Below are 16,191 nucleotides of genomic sequence, written 5' to 3'. Positions count from 1 at the left end.
GTGCCACTGGTCTGGAGGTATATATTGTCACCAAATCTGAAATAGTTGTGTGTGAGGATAAATTCACAGAGTTCAGCCACCAGTTGTGCTGTGGCATCATCAGGGATACTGTTCTTGACAGCTTGTACTCCATCTGCATGTGGGATGTTTGTGTAGAGAGCCTCTACATCCATGGTGGCTAGGATGGTGTTTTCTGGAAGATCACCAATGCATTGTCGTTTTCTCAGGAAATCCGTAGTGTCACGGAGGTAACTGGGAGTGCTGGTGGCGTAGGGTCTGAGCAGAGAGTCCACATAGCCAGACAGTCCTTCAGTGAGAGTGCCAATGCCCGAGATGATGGGGGCGTCCGGGATTTCCAGGTTTGTGGATCTTGGGTAATAGATAGAACAACCCTGGTTGGGGCTCTAAGGGTGTGTCGATTTGTTCCTGTGCTTGTGTAGGGAGTGTCCTGAGCAGATGGTGCAGTTTCTTAGTGTATTCCTTAGTGGGATCTGAGGAAAGAGGCCTGTAGAATTTGGTATTGGAGAGTTGTCTGGCAGCCTCCTTTAGGTAGTCAGGCCTGTTCATGATGACAACAGCACCTCCTTTGTCAGCCTCTTTGATTATAATGTCAGAGTCGTTCCGGAGGCTGTGGATGGCATTGCGTTCTGCACGACTGAGCTTACCAGGCAAGCGATGCTGTTTTTACACAATTTCTGCCTGTGCACGTCGGCGGAAGCATTCTGTGTAGAGGTCCAGACTCTTCTGCCGGGCTGACTGTGTAGTTGGAAAGATTGACGATATTGCTGGGTGAGCTAGGGGTACCACTGTTGTGGCCCCATGTGGTAGATAGGATTTTAGACAGCTTACAGTCCTTTTTCATTCAACAGATAAAGCCCTCTCATCCAGACCCACAGCCCCCGATCCCCCCCAGCTCTGCTTCCCGCCCCCTCTTCCTGCCGGCCAGCCCCACGGCCCCCCGGACACCCACCACTTCCCCCCTGCCAGCGCTACTTCCCTCCCCCCTTCCTCCGGGCCCTCTCATCCTCCCTCCAGCCCCACAGACCCCGATCACCCCCAGCTCTGCTTCCCACCCCCTTCCGGCCAGTCCTGCCCCCTTCCCTCCCTTCGTGGCACCCCACCCACTTTCCCCTCCCTCCGTGGCGCGCTGCTGGCGGGGGAGCAAGTGGTGGCAAAGGGCCTCTTGCCACTGCTTGCTGCCCTGCCGGGGCCCAGCTGAGCACCGCTGGGCCCGGTGGGAGTGCCACAGCAGGCCACATAGGGAGGAGAAGGGGGGCGGGGTGCTGACATACACATCCAGGGGGCGTGGCCATGTATGTCAGCGTTACAGACGCACCGACACTGGGCTACTATATCCATACATTCCTCCATTGCTGGAAACAGCAGTCTATGTGATAATAAAGCATGTGCATCAATGAAATTCTCTAAATATTCATTACGGAGTTGTAAAGTTGGTCATTTCTACTTGGTCGGTGGACCTACTAGAAGAATTATTTGTCTCTGGCACCTGAGGAACAAAGAAATCCTGCTGCCTAAAGACAGCCCCAAAAATCTTCTTTAAGTGTAACCTGAACCGTTTGTTCACAAAAGCATATAGCAAGGGGTTGAGGCAGCAGTGAATAAAGGCAAGGCACTCGGTCACTTGCAGAGCATAGTCCAAGTGCTTGCTAGTTTCACAATCCTTTAGCACATGGAGGTGCTGCAACAAATGCAGAAAGAGGGTAACATTGTACGGGAACCACAGCACAAAGAAAACTACCACCAGAGTAACGACCAGGCGAAGCGCTTTCTTCTTGCCAGTGGACCTTAACTCGGTGAGGACACAAGCTACGCGGGAGTAGAAGAACACCATGCAAAGGAATGGAAGGAAGAAGCCAAGCAGGATCTGCTGAAATTGAAAGAGAAGCTTCCAGTTGAAATGATGCGGGCCATAATTCAGGTGGCAAACCTGTCTCCCGTTGTGGAGATCTTGCACCTGCACGAAGATACACTCTGGAATAGACAGGAGAATAGACAAAACCCACACTAATGAAGAGATAAAGAAGCTCTTTCTTGGGGCCCTTAAGTTTTTATTGGACCAAGCATGAACAATTTCCAGGTACTTGTCCAGACTCATGCAGCTGACAAAGAAGATGCCGCTGTAGAAGTTGATGGAGTAGATGATACTTATGATCTTGCAGAAAGCATTCCCAAACACCCACTGTGAAGCTGCGTATGTGGCCCAGAAGGGAAGAGTTATCACAAAGAGAAGGTCTGAAACAGTCAGATTCAGCAGATACACCTCGGTCATCTTCTTGTTCTTGGTATATTTGATTAAGATGGCAAAGAGTAGACAGTTCCCAGTCAATCCAAGCAGAAACACTATTGTGTAGAGTACTGGCAGGAACACCTTGCCAAACGCCCGGACATTTTCCTTTGTGCAAACCACAAACTGGATGTAATCCTCCTCCTCTAAGTATTGGTACTCATAGTTGGTCATGTTGGCTGGGTTATCTGTGCTATACAGCATGGTTGACATTGGTGGTGTTGCCATTCTTGCTGGGACACTTAGCAAAGGATCAGTCTGTGTTACTCTGCAATAAAAAAGTGAAGAGGACCAATCATAACATAAGAACTAGGGGTTGCCAAATGAAATTAATAGGCAGCAGATTTAAAACAAACAAAAGGAAGTATTTCTTCATGCAGCACATAGTTAACCTGTGGAACTCCTTGCCAGAGGATGTTGTGAAGACCAGGACTTTAGTAGAGTTCAAAAAAGAACTAGTTAAATTCATGGAGGATAGAGCCATCAATACTTAATTGCCAGGCTAGGAAGGAATGGTGTCCCTAGCCTCTGTTTGTCAGGGGAGAAGGTGACATGGGAGAGATCACTTGATGATTACCTTTCCTGTTCACTCCCTCTGTGGCACATCTGGCATTGACCACTGTTGGCAGACAGAATACTGGGCTAGATAGACTTTTGGTCTGACCCAGTCTGGCCATTCTTATGTTGTGTGCATTTCAAGAGACTTTTTGATCTTCCTACGAAAATGACCGTGGCTTGCTAATTCAACAGTCCTGGAGACAAAACTACACTCTTTCCTCTTTGGAATGGTGCCCTGGGGTCAGGTGTGAGATCGTGCTGCTCTCCATGCTGTATCTGAGATGTACATGAGGCCTTATAGCAAGGGAGAGACAGATGAGAAGAACGCTATACAGTCTTCACAGTATAAAAAGATGTGGCTTTACGTCAAGATAATCCTCATGCAGAAAAGTCACCGGTCATGTGTCTCCTCAAAGCCAACGCTTTTGTAATGAGTTGGGAGATCTGTCTGTACAGTCTATGAATTCGGGTTGAGGTCGTGAACTCGTTGTGTATATGTCCACATGAGACTGCCAACTCCATATTGATTGGAAGGTTGGTCTTTACTTTACTTTTCTCCTGCCTTTTAACCTTCACTTTGAACTAGAAACCCAGTGGAGGTGTTGGACCACAGATAACAAAAGAGGATTATTGACTTAAAGAGCCCTCCCATTGAAAAGGAATAACGCAGAATAACAGACTGGCTCCCGATTAGGATAAATTGTTTTCAAAGGAGAGGTCACCTTGGCAACTAAGTCACCTGATGGGTCTGTGGTAACTGGTGGAGGCTAACGAAGGGGATACATGGCAGAGAGACTAGGAGGTTAAAAAAAGGAGGGAGCCGATCTGTTTTGGGGCCAGTTCAAGATGAGGAAGAAACAACCCAACATGGGGGAGCCTATGAAGCAGGGGACACTTCTTGAACACAGATGAGCTTCCAAGAAAAAGATGAGCTAATGAGAGGCATTGTGGTTGTTACAGTCTAAATGATCTATACTCTCTTGTGCTTTATCTGTTGAATGAAAGGGTGATGGTGTTAGAATCTAGACCAGGCATGTCCAAAGTCCGGCCCGCGGGCCAATTGCGGCCCGTGTTCCGGTTTAATACGGCCCCACAGGTAATTTGGCAATATCTATCTTTTATGGCCCCCAACGAATCCATATGTATTGAGATGAATACATTGTAAAATCTCAGTTAATGTCAGTTGGTCTAAATCAGTTATAAATATATTTGGACACTACATGTATACTTGGTGTTATGTTCCTGTTCGTATTTTTTGAACTTAAAAGTTGACAGACAACCTTTATTACCAATAATATGTAATGTACTTTACAATGTTCCTGACATATATTTCAGCTTCCTGGATTTTTTTTTCATCTGGCCTTCAGATATGAAAGGCAGAGTGATTTAACACCTGTTTAGATTTGTCATCCATGTGACGAAATGAAAAGTATGCCGTTTGCAATAACCTTTGCATAAAATAGTTAATTTGCATTTAATTTTAATGGTTCAAAGAATGTCAGGCAACATGGTCGGCCCTCACGCATGTTCACTTCATCAAATCTGGCCCTCTTTGAAAAAAGTTTGGACACCCCTGATCTAGACAAAGCATCTGTTCTATACTCTATATGGGCACTTGAAAACACAAACTAGATGTCTCACACCTTCTGGTGGGAGTCTGGGAGAGGGTGTGTTTAACTCTGGGTCAGTCTGGAGGAGGCAGCCGAGGAGTGAGGCAGCTGGATGTTGGGTTGCAGTTCTCAGGAGGGGTACTACATAGAGGGTCTGTGCTTTCACAGGATGCCGGGGGCCCCCCAAAACTGGCACAGTGGGTAGTCCTGCTCAGGCTCCAGAAGCTTAAAACAACTGTGGACACAGTAACTGGGTTCCCTCACAACAGTCTGGTGAGTGGCCACAGGATGGTGCTTGACTGGGACCAACTGGTTAGCTACACTGAGGTAAAAATGACATGCCCTGTCTGTCTCCTCTAGGTTCTTACATTGAGATAGATACCTCAGAAGAAGGAGGCCTCTTTTGTGTGGGAACGGGTTGTGATACTGACAAACAAACCTGTTACAAAACAGGGCCGGTTAAAAGCAGTAGGCAAAGTAATGTTTGAGTGACAGTTCACTTGTGTGTGGGCTAAAAGTGGTTACATCCCATGTGTTGATGAAAAATCAAGCAAGATACTGTGTATGCATTTGTATCTGTCTAATTAATCTTAAGATCAAAGAAGATGTATATCTACTGCATGGATCTAGTGGATTTTACCTACACTGTCTTCAGCTTATCTATACCTATTATGAAAAATTACCAACAATTGTCTTATGTAAATCAGGGTAGCTGAATTACCTGTGTCTACAGAGGAAAGAGAAGATTACCTTCAAGTGGTGAGTTATTGTAGGCTCTCTAATGTAGAGTTGCCAATCCTTCCGGTTTCACTGAGAAGGGTTTCAGGGTTGTCTCCGCAGGCTGCTCCTATCCCAGGTGTCAACTCTGCAGCTCCCATTGGCTGCAAATTGAGGCCAATGGGAATTATGGAGAGGGAGGTGCCAGTGGGTGGAGACTGTCATAGAATCATAGAATCCTAGGACTGGAAGAGACCTCAGGAGGTCATCGAATCCAGCCCACTGCCCGAGGAAGGACCAATCTCAACTACATCATCCTAGCCAGAACTTTGTCAAACCGAGCCTTAAAAACTTATAGGGATGGAGATTCCACCCTTCCCTCCCCAGGGAACCCAGCCCAGTGCTTCACCACCCGCTTAGGGAAATAGTTTTTCCTAATATACAGCCTACACTTTCCCCACTATAACTTGAGACCATTGCTCTTTGGTCTGCCATCCGTCACTACTGAGAACAGCCTCTCTCCATCCTCTTTGGACCTCCCTTCAGGGAGTTGAAGGCTGCTCTCAAATCCCCTCTCACTCTTCTCTTCTGCAGACTAAATAAACCCAAATCCCTCAGCCTCTCCTTGTAGGTCATGTGCTCCAGCCCCCTAATCATTTTTGTTGCCCTCCGCTGGACCCTCTCCAATGCATCACATCCTTTCTGTGGCGGTGGGGGGCCAGAACTGGACACAATACTCCAGATATGGCCTCATCAATACAGAATAAAGGGGAATATTCACTTCTCTAGATCTGCTGGAAATGTTCCTCCTAATGCATCCTAATATGCCATTAGCCTTCTTGGCTACAAGGGCAAACTGTTGACTCATATCCAGCTTCTCATCCACTGTAATCCCCAGGTTCTTTTCTGCCAAACTACTACTTAGCCAGTCAGTACTCAGCCTATAACAGTGCCTGGGGTTTTTCCGTCCCAAGTGCAGGACTCTGCAATTGTTCTTGTTCAACCTCATCAGATTTCTTTTGGCCCAATCTTCCAATTTGTCTAGGTCACTTCTGAACCCTATCCCTGCCCTCCAGTGTATCTACCACTCCCCGTAGCTTAGTGTCATCTGCAAACTTGCTGGCGGTGCAATCCACTCCCTCCTGCAGGTCATTAATAAAGATGCTGAACAAAACCAGACCTAGAACCGATCCATGAAGCACTCCACTTGAAACCGACCGCCAAGCCTAACATTGAACCATTGATCTCTACCCGTTGGGCCTGACAGTCTAGCCAGCTTTTTGTCCACCTTATGGTCCATTTATCCAATCCATACTTCCATTACTTGCTGGCAAGAATATTGTGGGAAACAGTATCAAAAGCTTTTCTAAAATCAAGATATATCGCATCCATTGACATCCCCATCTCAACAGAGCCAGTTACCTCATCATAGAAGCTAATCAGATTGGTCAGACATGACTTGCTTTTGGTGAATCCATGTTGACTATTCCTGATCATTTCCCCCTCTTCCAAGTGCTTCAGAATGGATTCCTTGAGGATCTCCTCCATGATTTTTCTGGGGACTGAGGTAAGGCTGACTGGTCTGTAGTTCCCTAGATTGTCCTTCTTCCCTCTTTCAGATATGGGCACTACATTTGCCTTTTTCCAATCATCCGGGACCTCTTCTAATCTCCATGGCTGTGTCTAGACTGGCAAGTTTTTCTGCAAAATCATCTGATTTTGCGGCAAAACTTGCCAGTTGTCTACACTGCCCGCTTGAATTTCCGCAAGAGCACTGACGATATCATGTAAGATCATCAGTTTTCTTGCGGAAATACTGTGCTGCACCCATTCGGGCAAAAGCCCTCTTGCGCAAATGATTTGCGCAAGAGGTCCAGTGTAAACAGCACAGTGCTGTTTTGTACAAATAAGCCCCAATGGCTAAAATGGCGATCGGGGCTTTTTTGCGCAAAACCGCGTCTACATTGGCCACGGACGCTTTTCCGCAAAAAGTGCTTTTGCGGAAAAGCGTCCTAACAATCTAGACGCGATTTTCTGGAAATGCTTTTAACGGAAAATCATACCAGTGTAGACGTAGCCCATGAGTTTTCAAAGATAATGGCCAAAGGCTCTTCAATGGCATTTGCCAACTCTCTCAGTACCCTCGAATGTGTTAAATCTGGACCCTGTATTTGTGTATGTCCAGCTTTTCTAAATAGACTCATAGACTCATAGACTTTAAGGTCAGAAGGGACCATTATGATCATCTAGTCTGACCCTCTGCACAGTGCAGGCCACAGAATCTCACCCACCCCCTCCTAGAATAATCCTCTCACCTATATCTCGGATATTGAAGCCGTCAAATCCTTTGAAGACCCGAAGATGCAGAGAATCCTCCAGCTGTGATCTGTACCCCATGCTACAGAGGAAAGCGAAAAACCTCCAGGGTCTAGTTCCTAACCTGTTCTTTCTCCACTGAGGGCTGCCTACCTCCCTCCCATTCTGTGTTGCCCAGTGCAGTAATCTGGGAGCTGACCTTGTCTGTGAAGACAGAGGCAAAGAAAGCATTGAGTAATTCAGCTTTTCCCACATCATCTGTCACTAGGTTACCTCCCTCGACCACACCCTCTCTGATTACCCTCTTATTGCTAACATGCCTTTCTTGTTCCCCTTCCCATCTCTTGCTAGCTGCAATTCCAACTTTGCTTTCGCCTTCTTGATAACTCCCCTGCATTCTCAAGCAATATATTCATACTCCTCCCTAGTCATCAGTCCAAGTTTCCACTTCTTATGAGCTTCTTTTTTGTGTTTAAGCTCACCAAGGATTTCTCTGGTAAGCCAATCTGGTCATCTTCCATATTTGCTTTTCTTACTGCGCATCAGGATGTTTTTTTTCCTGTGCCTTCAGTAAGGCTTCTTTAAAATACTGCCAGCTCTCCTGGACTCCTTTCCCATTCATGTTAGCATCCCAGGGGATCCTGCCCATCAGTTCTCTGAGGGAGTCAGAGTCTGCTTTTCTGAAGTCCAAGGTGTGTATTTTGTGGCTCTCCTTTCTTTCTTTCTTTTGTCATGATCCTGAACTCGACCATCTCATGATCCCTGCTTCCCAGGTTGCCACCCACCTCTACTTCCCCTACTTGTTCTTCCCTGTTTGTGAGCAGCAGGTCAAGCTGCGCATGGCCCCTGGTCGGTTCCTTCAGCACTTGTACCAAGAACTTATCCCCAACATTCTCCAAAAACGTCCTGGATTGTCTGTGTCCTGCTGTATCGGTCTCCTGACAGATGTCAGGGTGATTGAAGTCGGAGTGATGTGCTGGTCACATCTGGGAACCACCTGAGGTAAGTGCTGCCCTCCTTTATCCCTTCCTTCCCCCATCCTTCTGCTGCAGCTGAGAGCTCACACTCCCCATCCATACTCCCTCCCAGAGCCTGCCTCCTGACCCCCTCCCACACTCCAAACCTTGCCCCGTCCCAGAGTCCCAACCCCAGCCAGGTGACAGTGAATGAGGGTGAGGAAGAGCATGCAATGGGTGGAGGGGGGATGGAGGGAGTGTAGGCAGGGCCTCGCAGAAGGGGCGTGCCATCAGGGAAGGGACAGGGTAGGAGCAGGGAAAGATTCTTAGGGTTTGAGCAATTGTATCTGATTTATGGTTTTAATAATCATTCATCACAGAAGTCTGGATTGTCTGGCTGGTGTATGAGAAGTGAAAGTGCCCAACAGAGACTGTGTATGGCTTCATAATAACGAGTGTAGTATTACAGAAGCATACATTTGTTAAGTGTTTGATGAAACCTTATGGGAGATTATGCCACTAGTTTGGGGGTATATGCCTTATATTCTGGCCTGAGACTGGCACTCTTGCCATACAAGGCAGCGCGACAGAGATTGAATAAATGACGTGCAAAGGGGAAAATGCTGATTTCTACTTGAAGAGACACTGCTGATCTGAGCAGGACATGGCGTGATCAGCCGTGGACACTGGAGCTCTTTACCGTCCTCATCAGCGTCCCCTAGAATCTGATGTACACTCTGTTCTGCCAAATTCTGACAACTCTGGAAAATCAGATCTGTTTTCCAGATAAATTTCTGGGAAAAGGGGAGAAAAACATACAAAATGTACTAAAACTGCACGGTAACTGGCAAGTTATATAGTCAGAATTGAAAACAAGTCCTGAGCAGGAAAGACGTATAAGAACCCTACATTTTCCAGCTGGCAAAAAATTCAGAGTTTGCTGACTTTACGAAAATACGGGTGGGGGCTGCTTTGGCTTTAAAGAAGTTATCATGGCTACATGCACACTTATAGGGGCTAATGAATCACTACCTACAGCAAGGTAATATTATATGGTCTGCAGCCTTTGTGGAACATAGAAGCTAAAATAAGGTCCAGTGCATATCCTGATTGGAAAGAGACAGTAAATGCCATGGGCAAAAGATAATGATTTTCTCAAACCTATGAGACAAGAAAACAATTGGAGGAAGTCGGACCGGTTTTGTTCAACATCTTTATTAATGACCTGGATGAGGGGGTGGATTGCATCCTTAGCAAGCTTGCAGATGACACTAAGCTAGGGGGAGAGGCTAGATATGCTGGAGGGCAGGGATAGGGTCCAGAGTGACCTGGACAGATTAGAGGATTGGGCCAAAAGAAATCTGATGAGGTTCAACAAGGACAAGTGCAGAGTCCTGCACTTGGGACGGAAGAACCCCAAACATTGTTACGGCTGGGGACCAAATGGCTAAGTAACAGTTCTGCAGAAAAAGACCTAAGGGTTACAGTGGATGAGAAGCTGGATATGAGTCAACAGTGTGTCCTTGTAGCCAAGAAGGCTAATGGCATATTAGGGTGCATTAGGAGGAGTACTGCCAGCGGATCTAGAGAAGTGATTATTCCCCTTTATTTGGCTCTGGTGAGGTCACGTCTGGAATATTGTTTCCAGTTCTGGGCCCCCCACTATAGAAAGGATGTGGATGCATTGGAGAGGATCCAGCGGAGGGCAACCAAAATGATGAGGGGGCTGGAGCACATGACCCATGAGGAGAGACTGAGGGATTTGGGCTTGTTTAGTCTTCAAAAGAGAAGAGGGGGGAGGGGGATTGGAGAGCAGCCTTCTACTCCCTGAAGGGAGGTTCCAAAGAGGCTGGAGAGAGGCTGTTCTCAGTGGTGACAGATGGCAGAACGAGGAGCAATGGGCTCAAGTTACAGCGGGGGAGGTCTAGGTTGGAGATTAGGAAAAACTATTTCACTAGGAGGGTGGGGAAGCACTGGAATGGGTTACCTAGGGAGGGGGTGGAATCTCCATCCCTAGAAGTTTTTAAGTCTCGGCTTGACAAAGCCCTAGCTGGGTTGATTTAAGTTGGGGTTGGTCCTGCTTTGGGCAGGGGGCTGGACTTGATGACTCCTGAGGTCTCTTCCAGCTCTATGATTTTATGAAAAATTATACGGTGAAAAATAACTCTCCAAATGTTAGTGCTGTGACTGCAAGCACTGCATAGAATTAAATTAGACTGTAGGGTATTTTTGATTACTTATTAATTGTCATAAAGAAACAGACAATGGAAAATACAAACAGGTACTGACAGCATGTATATATTTCCGAATACTACACACTTCATAAAATCAAGCAGTTTTACAAATTATCAAAGCAGTAAGACCAAACAATATAAAACCAGTCAATACTACACAGGCACAATATGTTAGGGGTGGGGATAATAGTAATAAAATAGGACGAAAATGTACATATTTAGCAGTAATTTTGAAGACAGAAAATCTGTGTTTAGATCATTACACTAATCTCTTGCCCAATACTCATCTTTTTATGTCATCCACCTGTTGCAATGCCAAGAATTTTCAGGTGACTAGTGTTTACAGGTGCCTTCATTTCTCGGGCTGGGATTTTCAGTCTTATGCAAGGGAGTTAGATGCTCAGATCCCCCTGAATTCCAATGAGACTTAGGCACTTTAACTTCCTGAGGTTCCTTTGAATCATCATAAAGAGATCTCTTTTTTTCTTCTGCAACTTTGTAGGGGTCCATAGTGAGTTGTGACAGGGTGATGTCATAGCCCAGGATCGTAAATATGGCCATACCAGGTCAGATCAATGGGCCATTTAGCCCCATATCATGTCTTCTGACAGAGGACAATGCCAGATGTTTTCCAGAGGGATCATCAACTGATCTCTGGAAAACCCAGAAATAGGTTGCATCCCATCTTGGCTAGTAGCCATTAATGGACCTCTCCTCCATGAACTTTCCCGTTTTTTTTAAATCCAGTTATATTTTAAGCCTTCACAACATCCTCTGGCAACGAGTTCCCCAGGTTGGCTATACGTTGCATGGAAAAATGCTTCCTTTTGTTTGCTTTAAATGTGATGCATATTAATTTTATTGGGTGACCATGTTTCTTCAGTTATGTGAAGAGTAAATAAAATTTCCCTATTAGCTTTCTCCACTTGTACAGACCTCTATCATATCCCCCCCTCAGTTATCTCTTTTCCAAGCTTTTAATCTCTGTTCTTATGGAAGTTGTACCATGCCTTTAATCATGTTTGTTGCCCTTTTCTGTACCTTCTAAGTTCTAATACATCTTTTATTGAAATGGAGCAACCAGAACCGCATGCAGTATTCAATATATGCGTGTATTGTGTCTAACCCACAGACACTGAGACCATTAAGAGGGAATGTGAAGTCTACTCTATAGACTCAGCTTAGCATCAGTTGGTTTTTAACTTGTGCAGTAGAGGCTCATGACTTTAGCCCCAGAGGTCCCAGGTTCAATCCTGCTTGTGGATGACAAAGGTCTATTGGCTTTACGCATGGATTTATACAGTGTCATATTTTCACATTATTATGTATCCCTTTCCTAATGGTTCTTAACGTTCTTCAGCTTTTTGACTGCTGCTGCACACTGAGCAGATATTCTCAGAGAACTATCCATGATGATTCCAAATCAGTCTTTTTTCTGGAGGGATGGCAGCTGATTTAGATCCCATTGTTTTGTGTGCGTAACTGGGATCATGTTTTCCAACGTGCATTATTTTGCTTTACTCAACACTGCCTGTCAGCTGCCATTTTGTCTTCCAATCACCCCGTTGACTGAGATCCCTTTGAAACTCTTCACAGCCTGCTTACACTGAGCTATCTTGAGTCACTTAGTATCACCCGCAAAGTTTTCCACCTCACTGATTATCCTTTTTCCAGATCTTTTAATATATTTTGAACAGTGCTGGTCCCAGTAAACAAACCTGGAGAGTCACCACTACTAACCTCTCTGCATTCTGAAAACTAACTATTTATTCCTACTGTTTGTTACCTGTCTTTTAAACAGTTAATGACTCACAAGAGGACTTTCCCTCTTATTTCACAACTGCTTATTTTACTTAAGAGTCTTTGGCGAGGGACCTTGTCAAAGGCTTTCTGAAAGTCTTAAGTACACTATATCCACTGGATCACCTTTGTCCACAATTGCCAACCCCCCTCAAAGAATTCTAATAGATAGGTGAAGCATGATTTGCTTTTGCAAAAGCCGTGTTGACTCTTCCCCCAACAAATTGTGTCCATCTTTGTATCTGATAATACTACTCTGCACTAGTTAGGCCTCAGCTGGAGTACTGTGTCCAGTTCTGGGCGCCACATTTCAAGGAAGATGTGGAGAAATTGGAACGGGTACAGAGAAGAGCGACAAGAATGATTAAAGGTCTAGAGAACATGACCTATGAAGCCAGGCTTCATGAACTGGGCTTGTTTAGTTTGGAAAAAAGAAGATTAAGGGGGGACATGATAGCGGTTTTCAAATATCTAAAAGGGTGTCACAAGGAGGAAGGAGAAAATTTGTTCCTCTTGGTTTCTGAGGACAGGACAAGGAGTAATGGGCTTAAAGTGCAGCAGGGGAGGTTTAGATTGGACATTAGGAAAACATTCCTAACTGTCAGGGTGGTCAAATATTGGAATAAATTGCCAAGGGAGGTGGTGGAATCTCCCTCTCTGGAGATATTTAAGAACAGGTTAGATAGACATCTGTCAGGGATGGTGTAGACGGAGCTTGGTCCTGCCTTGAGGGTGGGGGGCTGGACTCGATGACCTCTTGAGGTCCCTTCCAGTCCTATGATTCTGTGATTCTATGACTACTGTTCCTTGCTATAGTTTCAACAAATTTGCTGGGTATTGAAGTTAAGCTTAGCAGCCTGTAATTTCCAGGATCGCCTCTGGAAGCTTTGTTAAAATTAGAGTCACATTAGCTATCCTTTTGTCATCTGGCACAAGTTGATTTAACTAATAGGTTACATATTGCAGTGGAGTCCTAGCAGTGCTGTTTGTTACGGGACAAAACGTGCAAGCTGCTTCCTAGACTTTCCCAGAGATTTTGACCTTCCAGAACTGTCATACCCTGTCATATACAGTAAAGAATGGCAGAGTGTAGCTAAAACAACGTGACTACAGGTTGCACCTCTATAAACCGGGATTCTCTGGTCCAGCAACATCCATGGTCTGGTAGGGCAACAGATGTTCCAGGATCAGAGAGTCCTGGTGTGATGTGGGGTGTGCGTGCGGGAGGCCAGCTTGCAGCTCAGCTGGACTTGGGGGGAGGGGAGGTCTGGGAAGCCCCATGCGTGGCTCACTTGGGCTGGGGGGGGGGGGGGGGCAGGATCTGGTGTGCGGCTCAGCTGGGCTGTGGGCGGGGTGTGACTCAACTCAGCTGCCCTGGGGAAGCAAGGAAGCCCAGTGGGGCAGCAAGGCAAGGAGTGGGGCTGGCAGCAGAGGGGCCAAAAATGTTCTCCCCTGGTCTGGCAAAATCCAGGACTAGTCAGACCCGAAGGGTGCTGGACTACAGAGGTCCAACCTGTAGCAGAGTGAAGAGACTGTGGGTTTTCCAGGATCTGATCCAAAGCCCCTTCAAATCAGTGTAGAGACACCCCGGCTGTATCTAGACTGGCAAGTTTTTCCGCAAAATCATATGATTTTGCGGAAAAACTTGCCAGCTGTCTACGCTGGCCACTTGAATTTCCGCAAGAACACTGACGATCTCATGTAAGATCGTCAGTGTTCTTGCGGAAATACTGTGCTGCTCCCATTCGGGCAAAAGCCCTCTTGCACAAATCATTTGCGCAAGAGGGCCAGTGTAAACAGCACAGTACTGTTTTCCGCAAAAAAAGCCCCGATTGCGAAAATGGCGATCGGGGCTTTTTTGCGGAAAACCGCGTCTAGATTGGCCACGAACGCTTTTCCGCAAAAAGTGCTTTTGCGGAAAAGCGTCCTGCCAATCTAGACGCGCTTTTCCGAAAATGCTTTTAACGGAAAACTTTTCCGTTAAAAGCATTTTCGGAAAATCATGCCAGTGTAGACGTAGCCCCCCACTGATGTCTGAGCTTCAGTTCAGACCTACGTGAAATGAGCCAGGAGGTCTCAAGTAGAGGCACCGTGCTCATTGCGACCCCCTTGGGGTGGCATTGGGAGAGGTGACTGCAGGATCAAACAGCTTGCCAAAAAGAGCAGTGCAACCCACAGCGGCACTGAGCTGGCTGCCGAAGCAGGTACCTCTCACCCTCACAGGTCCCCGAGACCCAGCTCCAGCCAAGCCCAGACATCTACCCCACCATTTTCCAGCCCCAGAGCAAAGCCCTGCAAGCCTGAGTCAGATGAGCTAGGCCAGCTGTGTGGGGGAGGGCTACCCCCACCGACGGGGGGGCCTATAGAGGGGGGGAATTGCCCTGATGCTCAACAATTCAGAAGGGCATAGGGCTCCCAGCTGCTGCTGCTGCTGGGGCCCCAGGCCCTTTAAATTGCCCCCAGAGCACCGTGCAGAATGCGCCGGGCGGCTCTTAGAGCTGCCGGGGGAGGCAGGGCGCTGAGCCGTGTGCTCCAAAAAGGCACTGAGGGTTGGGGCGGGGGAGGGCGTGAAGCGGTCCAGGTGGCACTGACGACTGGCTGTCCCTGGGGGTGTGGGGCCGGCCCACCCACCTTGCCTGGGAGCCCATGGAATCTATCGGCTCCCCTCGTTGTCCTCAGGCCCACGGAAAGAGGGGCAAAAGAGTCAGCTGCCCTGAGGCCTGGCAATTTAAAAGAGCCTGCTGCCACCACGGGGGCAGCTGGAACCCCAAACTCTTTAAATCCCTTTGGAGCCCTGGGTGATGCTGAAGCTCCCTGCACTGCCCGTTCTGGCTGAAGCCCTGCTTCTTCTGGGGGCCTGGAGCCACTCCCCGCCCCTTCACAGACACCTTGCCCAGGGCCCAGCAAAGCCCGTTGGCTGCCTTATTCCCATGATGATGTATGCTAAGAATCTAGGGTCTGATCCAAAGCCCACTGAAATCAGTGAAAAGACTCTTCTTAACTTCAGTGAGGTTTGGATCAGGCTCCCGTCTAGCAAGTAACCCGTCTACTACAAAAGAAGAAAAGGCAGCACCTCAAATCCCTTCTGGAGTTTTTTTAGTAAGTTGAAATTTAAAATACAATGAACTTACAAATGCTTTCTCCTGATCGTCTCCTGTTACAGTCCAGCCGTCTGCCTGCCGTCTGCCTGCCGTCTCTGTGTGCTTTATCTGCTAATGAATAGGGGAAGGAAATAAGGCAGGAAAACGTTGTCATCTAATTTAATTTATTTATTTTCCTCTTTCTTCTTATTTGCCCAGTGCAATGTGACCTAAGATGTCCTGGAATTTATGGTCAGAAGGGACCATGTGTGGGATACCTCATGCAGAGCGCGCTCCACACCCAATAACTTCTCCACCAAGACTTTAACTTCTGGTTGAACTTTGCAGATTTTAGAAAGCCAGTCAGTTTTCATTTCAGGAATGCGAGTGATGGAAAATCACCACATGCGTGTTTCACTGGTTAATTGCTTTCCCTGAGGCATGAATCCTTATTTATAGTTTGAATTTGTGTCATTTCAGCTTCAAACCTGCCTTTTTCTATGTCTAGACTACACGCTTTTGTCGACAGAGGCTTTGTCGACAGATACGAATGTTTGCCCATGGACACGCTGAGGAGTGGCTGGCCAGAGTGGAGTTTTAGCTAAGAAAGAAGAT

General features: G+C 46.8%; 1 protein-coding gene across 2 annotated transcripts; it reads right to left on the bottom strand.

The window, feature by feature from the left end:
• Positions 1-1,085: 1,085 nt before the first annotated feature.
• Positions 1,086-15,761, bottom strand: ACKR2 (atypical chemokine receptor 2). 2 transcript variants are annotated; one of them, XM_006120618.5, is made up of 2 exons: positions 15,628-15,761; positions 1,086-2,573 (listed from the first exon to the last, which is right to left on the bottom strand). In XM_006120618.5, exon 2 carries the CDS (start codon positions 2,531-2,533, stop codon positions 1,436-1,438), a length of 1,098 nt encoding a protein of 365 aa, XP_006120680.3. In that variant the 5' UTR covers positions 2,534-2,573; positions 15,628-15,761; the 3' UTR covers positions 1,086-1,435. The 2 variants fall into 2 exon arrangements, with proteins under 2 accessions (XP_006120680.3, XP_089632064.1); XM_089775938.1 differs by lacking the exon at positions 15,628-15,761 and adding an exon at positions 5,224-5,673.
• Between the last annotated feature and the right edge of the window lie 430 nt (positions 15,762-16,191).

Source organism: Pelodiscus sinensis, chromosome 2, assembly GCF_052426305.1.
Source record: "Pelodiscus sinensis isolate ZL-2025 chromosome 2, ASM5242630v1, whole genome shotgun sequence".
In the NCBI taxonomy this organism is placed as follows: Eukaryota; Metazoa; Chordata; order Testudines; family Trionychidae; genus Pelodiscus; species Pelodiscus sinensis.
The sequence above is the reverse complement of the archived record's forward strand: the minus strand, read 5'-3'. Positions and strand labels throughout refer to the sequence as shown.